At 51.6% G+C, this 11,813-nt stretch overlaps 1 protein-coding gene across 1 annotated transcript in view; it reads right to left on the reverse strand.

Moving 5' to 3' along the window:
* Positions 1–7,401: 7,401 nt before the first annotated feature.
* Positions 7,402–11,813, reverse strand: part of GPANK1 (G-patch domain and ankyrin repeats 1) — a 4,920-nt gene continuing 508 nt past the window's right edge. Inside the window, exons 2-3 of the mRNA XM_006036119.3 lie at positions 10,945–11,587; positions 7,402–9,537 (exon numbers count right to left, since the gene is read on the reverse strand). Of these exons, the coding sequence (XP_006036181.1) occupies positions 9,078–9,537; positions 10,945–11,528 (1,044 nt within the window). The 5' untranslated portion in view covers positions 11,529–11,587 and the 3' untranslated portion in view covers positions 7,402–9,077. The remainder of the gene's footprint in view (positions 9,538–10,944; positions 11,588–11,813) is intronic.

Genomic DNA, 11,813 nt, shown 5'->3' on the forward strand with positions numbered 1-11,813 from the left:
CCAAGGAAGGAGAGCACCTGGCACCTGCAAAGACCTGTCCTGCAGCTGCTCATGTTGAGCCCCCCCCGGGGGCTCTTGCTCTGCCATTAGAGGCTATGTGAGAAGGGGTTGGGTGGGGTGCAGGTTGATGAAGCTGTGGGCTCCCCCTCCATCTGGGGGGAAAAAAGTGGCTTGGGCAGTGGGGTCCAGGGTGTTTTTAAAAACCCACTGCTTCAGTTTAGGGCCCCTGTTTCATCTACATATGCCCAAAGACTCTAACAAGTCCCCCTTTCCACAAAGCCTGTCATCTTGTAGAAGGAAATCAGATTGGCCAGGCATGACCTGCTCTTGGTGAGTCCGTGCTGCACCTTGTTCTCCTCTACTGACTTGGAAATAAATTCCGTGAGGACCTGCTCCGTGCTCTTTCCAGGTACTGAAGTCCAGCTGAGTGGCCTGTAAGTTCCCAGATCCTCCTCTTTCTCAAAAATGTGCACATTATTTACCCTTTTCTAGTCATATGGAACCCCATCTGACTTCCGTGAGCTGTCAAAAAGGAGAGCCAATGGCTCAGAAATTACCTCAGCCAATCCCTTGAATACTCTAGAGTGCATCCCATCAAGCTTGCTGGCTTGGAAATATCTAGCTTCTCTAAATAACTGCTCCCCTTCTACCACTCTAGGCTGCTCATTTCCTCACCTAATCTTGCTTTTGGCTGTGCTTGTCATCGTGGCTTCCACGTAGGTAGACGTCTCTTGGCCTGATGACGCACAGAGCCAGCCTTGGTTGAACGGCTGAAGAACAACCAATTTCCCTTACTGGAAACCAGCTTCATTAGTGATTGCAAGTAGCAGGAAACAGAAAAGTTTTCAAAAACCACCTCCCCTCCTACTACCACACACAGTCCTGCAGCCATGCACACAGATATTCACACTTTAAATATTACATGCTCTGTTCCACAACCCACCTCCTGGCTGCGTCCCCAGCCTGTCTCTGAAGCAAGGCAGAGGCACCGACCACGAAACGTTCCACTGGCCTGTGGGGACAGATGCTTCTGGGGCTGGCTAAGGCTGAGATGCAGGGACCCTGCACTGCCGGCCAGACAGCAAGGAGCATGAAGCTGCTGCCAGCACTGGGCACCACCCAATTAATTGTCCCCTTCTTGCCCAACTGGGGAGCAGATATGTCAGAAAAGACAGGGACCTCTAAAAGGCTGCTGATCTCTATGCTATATCCATTCCTCCCTGCCTTTTTTCCAGCCATTCCTAGCTATTCTATAACTCTCCATCCATCCCTATTCTGCTACATTCTCATGAACCTTGTGACAACGAGATGTATGTGAGCAAAAAAGAGATTATCCAAGAGAAGGAGTGTGATGAGGCCTCTTCCTCTCTCTCATCCCTGGGAGGGCTCAGAATCTCCCAGGAGCCCCGTTTCCCTAACGTGATGGCTGGCAAGAATGTGACTCCGCTGCCTTGTGGTCATTGATGGGAGCAGAAGTGACATGGTGCAGAGGACCTGGAGAAGGCACAATGCTGAATGTTCACCACCCGTTCTACTAGGGTCAGCTGAGCATGTCTGGCCAGGAACAACCCTGGTGCGTGGAGGCTACAATGACACTTGCTGACTTGGAAGAGCAGGACTTTGACCTCTTTCAGTGCTGGGTCAAAATCCACCAATGGCAGAGTGGGAAGGGAGCAGGCATGGTGCTGAGAGTGATGGAGAAGAACCAGAGCCAGGAGAGGTGAGTTCCATGGGGATTGGGGCATTGCTCGAGTACTGAACCTTGGTTGGAAACATCTGCGTTGAATTCATGCCAGCGGTGGAGGTGGTCACTTTGAGTCCCAAGGTCTTCCAGATGGTTTCAGGTGGCAGTCCTGGGTGGTTCTTGGTTCTCTGCAGCTGGGGGCCATCTCATGCCCTGTGGCAAGAAAGATGGCTAGGCTGATGGTCCCTGCACTTCCCCCCCTGCCCAGGGACAGGCTTGGAGATGGAAAAGTTTCTGTAGCCCTAGAGCCAGCCAGGAGCTCAGGGTTCTCCAGATGGGAGATCTCATCTGCCACAGGGACTCTCTGTGGGGGGAGTGGGGTCAAACCTGGGAACGTTTGCTGCAGTATGAGTGGAGGAGGAAGCTGGCTGCTGACTGCAAGGGAGCGTGTGTGTGCAAATATGCATGCAAGTGAGAGAGAGAGAAGTGCATGCAATCTATAATAGGAACTCAGCAGATTACAATCTACCTGATTCCTGTTCATCTTTCCTTACACTGTGAGTGAGAACAACCCTCTTCCCTTTTGAAATGTCTTGATCTTCCACCAATAAAGCTCTCCTTTTCTCCTGGGATTTGCTTGTTTGAGAATTTTCTCTCTCCTCCAATTTCACAGCCCCACTGACTCTTCCTAATCTTCACTGTTCCTGCTTGGTTCCTCAGACCTGGAGAAGAACCATGGCATTCAAAAGCGTGGCTAAGTCTACGCCAAACACAGACCCTGGTCAACAACACCCCAACCGTGGACCTTTGTTGGTCCATTAAGATATCACCCACACAAATCATAGAATCATAAAGAAGTCAGGCTGGAAGAGACCTTCAGAGGTCACATCTAGGCAAACCCAGGCCCCCGCCGCCAACCATACCAATCTGATCAGGGGTTAAATTCCTTCCTGACCCCAAATAGGGTGATCGGTCTGACCCTGATCAGAGGGGCAAGACTTTCTAGCCAGAACCCTTCAGCTTTCAGTCCCAGCAGGAGCACTGGCACAGCCCAGTTGCAATCCCCACCTAGGCTGCAGCCAACACTCAATGCCCTCTGGGGAAGGGTTAAAAACATCCTTGCCCCTACAAATATTTCAGCTTACTGGTATGTAAAAGTCTCTGTCGCCAATTTTCTTCTCAAATAAAATGCACTGAATTTTACCCGAATTCATGACTTAGATTTGGCCTTTCCTACAACTGTCTTTCCCAGGTGAATAAATGCTTCCCTGAACAATAAATCAAGAAAAGATCCCAACAATGGCGACGTATAGGGGGTGCACATGGGTGCACAAGTACCCCCTGAGATTGGACTCCCTGAAACTGGCCACTGACGATGGTGCCGGCAGAGCCTGTGGGTGGTTGGTGCTTGCCACCCCACCACCGCTGAAGGTGGTCACTGACTGCTGGTCAGAGCTTGCCGTCCCTCCCTCACCTACTGCTAACACCACTGCGGCGGCCTGTGGGCGCTCCCCGCTTGGCCCACCCTTGCTGCTGACATCAGTGTGGCTGGTTGTGGCCGGTCCTCGCTTGCTGCCACCATGTCCCCACTGCCTGCAGGCGGTTGCCGTGTCCCCCCAGCCTCAGGAGGCACGAGGCATTCATGGATCCCAGCCTTCACTCTTCCAACTGATGTGAAGCAACCATGGATTTACATGGAGGTCCCAATTCTCCCAAGGTTGCTCTAGATTTCCATCTCAGCCACAGAGCCTGATTGTCCCTTCCCAGATGCAATTCTCTTGTGCCTGGAGATGTCATTGTCTTTTCTGCTGTCCAGGTGAGGGGCACTGCATTGTCCTGGATCAAAGCAGAGAGATCAAAATGTACTGAGGTGGTGTTGCCTTGGGAGCCATTGTCTTTGTCACCCTGATCATCCCCCTCCTGCTGCTGAAACATAGAGGGACTCATCCCTCCAGCTGTCTCTCCCATGCCTAGGGCATTCACATGACCTCCCAGAGCTTTGGAAGTCCACTTTTTCTCCATTGTACTTCTGCAAGGAGGTTTAGGCACCTTTGAGCTAATTTAATAAATTTCTCTGGTAATCTGATATGACGCTGATGATCTCATTGATTGCTAATTCCTGTCTTATTCACCAGGAACCAATGCCAGGATCTGACAGTGGCAACATCCAAAGGCATTGATATCAGACCCTGTCGTGACCAATTGGCATGGGTGGATGTAGGATTTTGAAAAAGGGGGTGCAGATGGCATGGCACCTTATCACATACAATACAACATATATTTTTCTCCAATTAAAATGAAAATAAAAGCTTTACTAATATGCTAGGGGGCTAGTGCTATATATTCAGTTTAAGATCAAAGCAAAAACAAGTTTGAGTACTGGAATATATCTATGTGCAAGCAATGACCCTGTTTCAGGCACAGGGTTGGACTAGATGATCCCTGGAGGTTTCTTCCAGCTTTACTTCTATATGAATGGGCATAAATTTGCTAGAATGTATAAAGTTAAAAAAAACAACACTACAAACTAGACAAAAAAAAATAGTCAAAGGATACTCTATCATTAGTCCCATAGTCATCATCATTAAATACGTCTCTTATTAATAAAAACAATCCAGCCTTCTTGAGTGTTTTGAAAGTGTCTCCAATATTTCGCTGTCAGTCATTTCTACACCCCAGACAATATGACCACATCTGAATAAAGGTTTCTAGAAAGACCAACAATCTGCAGTGTTGTGAAATAGAAGGGAGACATTTCCAGGATGGGCTAACAGACAGCTACATTGCAGAAGAAAGGATGATTTGAACTGTGGCGGATCAAGAGGATTAAAAAGGAGAGAGGGTTGTTCATACCTGTGGGGCAGAGAGGGATTAGCAGGAATCCCCAGGTAGTTGGTTTTAAAGTGTGGGTGGAACAGAAATCCAAGGCAGGTGTTAACTACAGTGCACCCTCCCTGGATCTGCTCACCCTTCATTTTCACTGCAATACAATCACTGAGCAGGAGAGATTGTGTGACACTGTGGTGTGGGCTCCACCTCTCCTGCCCATATCTGGCCTTCAGCCATGCTGACCTTATGCTGTGGCAGATAAAATTCTGGAAAAAATCCTTTTTTCCCTTCCCCCCCTTCATTCTTCCTTCCCTTGCAAAACAAGATGCAGGTCTTTTTGTGGTGGCATGTTGTATGTGAGTAAATATGGTAAGTGTTGCTGGAGAAAGACAGAGGCCTGCTCAGAGCAGGGCAAGCAAAGAGGGCAATAGGGCCAGTCCAGGGGACATGTGAGGGACAAGATGAGTCTGGCAGTCTCTTTCAGGGGAGAGATGGGTGCCAAATTCCGGGCACCAAATGCTCTTCCAAGGGGTCTACGGTAGGGATTTCTCAGGCTTCTGGGCCTTGCTAGTTGTCCTCTCCCTTTCTTTCTGCTCCTTGCATCAGGATGTTTCTAAGCCTTCCCAAGAGACATTGGGTGCTGCCTGCAGCCATGGCTGGGGACTTTGACTGGGCTGTGCCAGTGCTTCTGCAGAGACTTAAAGCTAGAAGTTCCTGGCTGGAGGGTCTTGCTGATCTGCTCAGGGTCAGACTGATGCCATATTTGAGGTCAAAGAGTGCTACCCTTTAGTCAGATTGATATGGCCACGAGCAGGAGGGAGTGGGGGTTGCCTTCCACTATAGTGGGGCCAGGGGGGCATGGCCTCTGCCTGGGATCTTGAGCATATATTAACAACCTTTTACAGGAGCAGGATGTTGGCTGCTGTAATTCCTCCACTTTCCCTGTGGCAGGTTCCAATGTGATGCCGACTGTTGTGTCAGGGGTGACAGTTGTTTGAGGAAGAGGTTGGATGATGGATTTGTCTGGGATGGTTTGGATGGTGATGATTAGGGACCTGCCAAAATTGCGATTTCGTGATTTTCATAAAAACTGTGATTTCGGGTGGACTCTGTAAAACAGAGCGGGCTCCCTGACCAAAAATAAATGAATAAATAAAACAATTTAGCGAAAAGAAAGTTGGCTCCATCTGGGAAGCCAGCAGTCCTCGTGGCCATTGCCCGCTGGGGGTTGGCGGGTGGGAAGCGGGGCTGATAGGATGGCAAAATGTCCACTACCCGCCTCCTCTCACTGCTGATTGTGGTCCTGCCCCTCTCCACCAATGGATGGTGAGGAGTAGAGCTGCGTGACAGACAGCCCTCGCAGCCAAACAGTGGAGAGGTGGGGCCACCAGGGCCCCTCGGCTAGAGGTGTGTGGGTGTGGGGGGGACGACCCTCTGTGCTCACCCACAAAAATGGCAGCCAGCCCAGTGATCTGCCTGTGAAATCAGCCAGCAGCCACCTCAAGTTCAGCAGATCCCTAGTGATGATCCTACCTTAGACAAGAGGCTGGACTACATGACCTCAAAGAATCATAGAAAATTTGGGTTGAAAAGGACCTCAGAAGGTCATCTAGTCCAACCCCCTGCTCAAAGCAGGGCCATCCCAACTATATCAACTTCTCTTCTCCAGACTAAACAAGCCCAGTTCCCTCAGCCTCTCTTCACAAGTTGTGTGTCCCAGCCCCTGAACCATTTTCATTGCCCTCTACTGGACTCTCTCATAAATTTCATAGATATTAGGGGCTGGAAGGGACTTTGCAAGATCATCCAGTCCAGCCCCCCTGCCACAGGCAGGAAGTCTGCTGGGGTCAAATGATCCCAGCAAGATAAGCATCCAAATGTTTTTTGAATGAGATCAGAGTAGGTGCTTGCACCACCTCTGGGGGGAGTCTGTTCCAGACCCTGGATATTTGGACTGTAAAGTTTTTCCTTATTTCCAGTCTAAATCAGCCTTCCAGAAGTTTGTGGTCATTAGACCTTGTTATCCGTTCGGGAGCCCTGGTGAACAATTGTTCTCCCAGATACTGGTGCACACCCCTTTTTTACTTATAGGCTGCCACCAAGTCCCACCCTGAGCCTTCTCTTGTCCAGGCTGAAGAGTCCCATGTCCATCAGCCTCTCCTCATAAGGCTTGTTCTCTTGGCCTTTGATCACATGGATGGCTCTCTTCTGGACTTTCTCAAGCTTATCCCCGTTCCTCCTGAAGTGGGGGGCCCAAAACTGGATGCAGTACTCTAGCTGTGGCCTCACTAAGGCCGAGTAAAGTGGGAGGATGACGTCCCTGGTTTTGCTTTGGTAGATGCATACCTGTGTTTGGTTTGCTTTGCTGTCTACATCATCGGATTGGTGGCTTCATGTTCATCTTGTGGTCAATCAAGACCCCCGAGTCTCTTTTGGTCACAGTGCTAGCGAGCATAGCACTACTGATCCTGCAAGTATGATGTTGGTTTCTCCTCCCAAGGTGGAGCACCAATTTATCCACATCCTTTCTGTAGTGGTGGGCCCAGAACTGGACACAGGACTCCAGATGTGGCCTCACCAGTGGTGAATAGAGGGGAAGAATTACTTCCCGTGACCTGCTGACAACACTTCTACTAGTGCAGCCCTGGATGCCATTAGCCGTATTCGCAACCAGGGCACACTGCTGGCTCATATTGAGCTTATTGTCCACCATCACCCCCAGGTTCTTTGCTGCAGAGCTGCTGCTTAGCCAATTGGTCCCCAGCCTGTCCCGGTGCAATCTATAGATCTAAAACCATACTCTCTACAAATGTTACTTTTTGACATGTTATTCACTGTTTCCAGGACCATGCCAGGCATAGGCAGATCCAGGATTTAGAAAAGTGGGGTGCTGGTGGCATGGCACATGATGACATATAATAGTTTGTTTAATACATAGCCCCCAGTTTTGGTGGGGAAAGCTACATACTGGAGGCAAGCAAATACAGTATCACAAATCTCGTTCCACAGCTCGTTCCACAGCTTCTCTCTTTAGAGCTGAGATGAGCAACACCGCAGGAAGAATTGCTTTGGTCACAACATGCTTCACGGCATCTGCCAGGTGCTACATTTAGCCACACGTGTGGTTAGGCAGCTACATGGTCTCATATGTTTATCTTGGTTGAAAAAAATAAATAAATAGAGCAAAGCCAGGATGTGTGGTCAGGGCTTGCAAACTAAGCGAGAAGTGAACGGCAGCAAGAAGCACAAAAGGAAACGAGGCAGCTCTGCTGATGCTTCTAAGAAAGGAAAAGGGTCAGATACTTGTAAGAGTTTTGGTGATGATAGGGGTGTAGTTATGCTAAGTTACAATCAAACTAAGGCACTGCAAAAGATCATGGGAGTAGCAGGCTTCGTGAACTGCTGGATGGACTGAAAAAAGATGCAGTGATTCAAAGCAAGAAACAGGAGGTGAACAAATGGAGGAGGAAAAAGAATTCACTAGCAAAGGAGAGAGAACAGGTCACCCGAACCTCACGGGGGACCAGTGCCCGACCCCTGAGCCCTGTGTGGGAGCCACTGGCAAGGAATGAGCTGCAGGTCCCTGGACTTGGCAAATAGATGAATAGAAAGGGACATCTTGACAGAGAGATACAAATTGGGATGGGACAGGGGCCTCTAGGCTATAAATACAAGGGCCGTGACACTTGGCATCCTGTAGTGATGTAGGGTGCCTCTGTTGCATGTCATACATCACTTTACATTGGTCTGGGCAGTTTCACTGAGCCGAGCTGATGGCAGTACAGACCCACTAGCCCAGGGGAGCTCAACCTTGGGCCTATGGGCTAGATCTGGCCCATGGGGTTCCCCACAGGTCCAGAAATCAGGTGGTAGGGAAGTGGTAGCTCAGAGTCACGGATCCAGACCCATGGGAAGCCCTGGGCCCTGCGTGCTGGATCTGGTGCCCAAGCCTAGCATGCAAGGCTAGGTGTGGGTGGCTTCGATCCCCCAGGACTCAATCCTGATATGTGGTGGGGAAGTGGGTATAGCCCCTCTTACAGAGTTGCTGGTGGGACCCCATAGAAAGGCAAGTGATTGTCAATATGGATTCTGTTTGTGTGGTGGTGCTCCAGAGAGATCCAATCTGGTGGGTCTCTGGTTAAAGGTCAACATTTTCCCACCCCGCGCCAAACTGAACTGGTTGAGTATTTCAAACGAGGTTAATGGGGCAGTAATGAAATGACATCACTGGGTGAAGGGTCACCAGGCTAAATTGGCTGAAACGGTTTAAAAAACTGTATTGTTTTCATATTATTATTACAAATAACAATCTAGGTAACATCCAAGACATGACAGATCAAAGTTCACGTTAGGATTTCCAGACAGTCGACCTAATTGGCTGTAGAGGCAGAACCAGTGTGGCTACTGGTTGGCCACTGGATGTTAAAGGTGGGGCAGATACCCCAACTCAAAATCCAACTGGTTCAGAGGCTACAAGGGACACTGTTGGCTAAATTCATATAAGAGTGTCACCTAGGTAAGCTGATTGGCCAAGTGACTTAGAGAGGCTATAGACCAGCAGAGTTCAAAGGTCAAGGTTCATGTACATGCGGAGGTCACGTTCCCAAGCCTTTTCCTTGGCCTCTCGGCGCCGCGCCTCCTGTTTCCCGACTGTTACTGCCCGCTCTGCCCTGGGCCTGGGCTCACTGGGCTGGGCCACGGAGCTGGGGTCATTGGCATCGAAGTGTGTGACCTTCGGCTTGAGGTCACTCCGGAAGCCCAAGCCTTTCTGGTCCCTTTTGAGGATGGTCTGAACGGGAAATCTACGGCCAGAGCCCTCAGGCCCCAGCCCAGCCTCACGGTCCCAACCACCCTTGACCATGAGCTGGAAGCCGACGTTGGTCTCTGGGATGTGGTAGCGGGTCGGGGGCAGTGGGTCGCGGCGGTTGAAGAGGTGGGCAGTCGAGCGCTCGTGGAGTTCCACGGTGTCCTCACTGTAGTGTGCCTGGCACACGGCACAGAACTTCCTCTCCGCCGGCGGTCTCCTGAGGAAGGGACCACGGGGTAGATGTCTCAGAGCTCCAAATGAGGGGTGGGAATGGAGTTAGGTGCCTTTCCCCCTCGGGGGTGCTGGCTCCAATCCAGCCCCAAGGCAAGGGGTGGGGAAGGGGGGGAATGGGGTATGTGCCTTTCACCTCCAGGGGACACAAGACCTGATCTAATTCCAGGATGGGGGTCCTGACTGGCTCTCAGAGGAGGAAATGGGGCACAGAGCCCTGCCTCATTAGGGGATGCCAGGTCTGATCTAGCCCCACAGCAAGGGAATGGGCTGGCTTAGAGGTTGGGTAATGGGCTTTTTACTGATAGACAAACTTTTTCACTGATGCACCTGTTTACTGTCAGTGAAAAAACCTTTTGGGTTTAGCAGCCCTGTGTGACTGCAGCAATGGTTTCACACCACAGGGGTCTCCCTACCAGTGTTCCTTTTAAGCTGTGTGTGCGCACGGCCACGCACAATAAAAAAATCATGCCGGGTAATAACTTTTCAATGCTGCGCACACAGTGGCATACCAGTGGGGGGTGGGGCGGTAGGGGGCATGGCCTCGGGCGCCGGCCTGGGGTGGGACACCCAGTTCTGTAGCAAGCGGGCACCGACACTCCCCCTGCTGCCACTGCCAGCTTTGCATCTGGTCGCTTGCCAGCCACCCCAACCTGGCTACAGGCTGCTGCAGAAGGGGGGAGGGGTGGGCACACTGAGGTACCCGCACACTCCCAGTCACGATTGCTCACAGATCGCCAAACCTTAGAGGGAACATTGCCCCTTACATCCTGGCACCCCTGACTGCTCCTGTCATGCTGCCCCCTCAGTCCCTCCCTCAGCTCTATCCTCACCAGCCCCACTTCCCTCATCCCAGCACAAACCCGCAAAGAATCCCACCTGCAACCCAGCAGCGCTACAGAACAGGAAGGAAGCAGCAGCATGTGGCTAAGGGGAGGGGTCTACAAAATACCAAAAGGTTCACCACAGTGTGTTGTGCTGTGCTCGCACTTGGACACCAGGTGGTACTGCTGTGCTCTGTCCACCCTTGCCTCAAGCTCCACTGTCTAACCTCTTTCAGTGAGAGGCTCAGGAAGTAGCCAGTGCTTGCTTGTTTAAGGGACTGCTCAGTTTTATTCACTGACTTCATGGACAAGCATTTAGCTTGAATTTTTACTGCTAAATAGCTTGAATTTAAAGGCTTGGCATTAAAAATCCAGGCTGCTTTTAAATTCAAGCTTCTAGAATAGATTTTTACTAAATGTCCCTAATTTAAGAACAGTCAGTAAAAATTCAGGGTAAATACATTTGTGTGTAAATTTATGGACACCTGGCAGCCCTGGTCATGGGGTTCTTCCATTCCCGGTACCCCCAGTGCTAATCTACCCCCAGATAACAGGATATGGGGCCTCACCTGGGTTCCCTCGTGGGTGGCCGCGCTGTCTCACACTCCCGCAAGACCTCCACCACGTTCTCGTGGCCAGCTTCCTCAGCGAGATCCATGGCATCCCGGCCCTGTGCTTCGCACACCCCCACCCAGGCGGCCCCCCGGCTCAGGAGGTACCGCACAGCCTCTGCCTGCCCGGCGTAGGCCGCACACATCACTGCTGTCCAGTAGAAACCGTCCCGGTAATTGATGTTGCAGCCTTCCTTCTCCAGCAGCCTCCGCAGGCCCCGCAGGTTGCCCTCCTGGGCTGATCTGAGCAACAGGTTGCCCTTGCGGTCATCCGTCTGGTCTGGTGGCACAGGGGGAGGAGCTGGAGCTTCACGGCGCCTCCGAGGGGCCCTACGTTTCCGTGGAGGGCTCCTGTCGCCGCCGCCGCTGCTGCCCCCAGGAGCCAGGAGACTCTCATAGAAGCTGCGGGCTTCCTCGCCTGCTCCGGGGTCCTCCCGGCGCTCCCGGGCGGAGGAAACCTGTTTCCGGAGCTGCCCATCTTTCCAGAAGTCTGAATCCTCTCGGGCACGGGTGAAGGCAATGAGCTGGACGCCATGGCTCATGGCTGAGGCCAGGGACGGGGAGCAGGCAGGATGATGAGGGTGCACCACGAGACTTCACCCTATAGGAGGCGACACTCGAGGTCAGCTGGTGAAGTTGAGAGACTAGTTTGGGGGTGGGAAGCAAATGAGAGGGGGAAAGAAACAAACAGACTCCGGGTCGTGACAGGGCCCACAGTGGCCAGGGCAGGGCGGCGAGGCGCTGTGGGCCTCCAGCAGATAAGGGGCGAGGATAAAGGGGGAGATCAGAGTGAGCAGGGCAACAGCACCGAGGCAGAGACGTGCCCG

This window comes from Alligator sinensis, unplaced genomic scaffold (assembly GCF_000455745.1).
Source record: "Alligator sinensis unplaced genomic scaffold, ASM45574v1 scaffold336_1, whole genome shotgun sequence".
NCBI lineage: Eukaryota > Metazoa > Chordata > Crocodylia > Alligatoridae > Alligator > Alligator sinensis.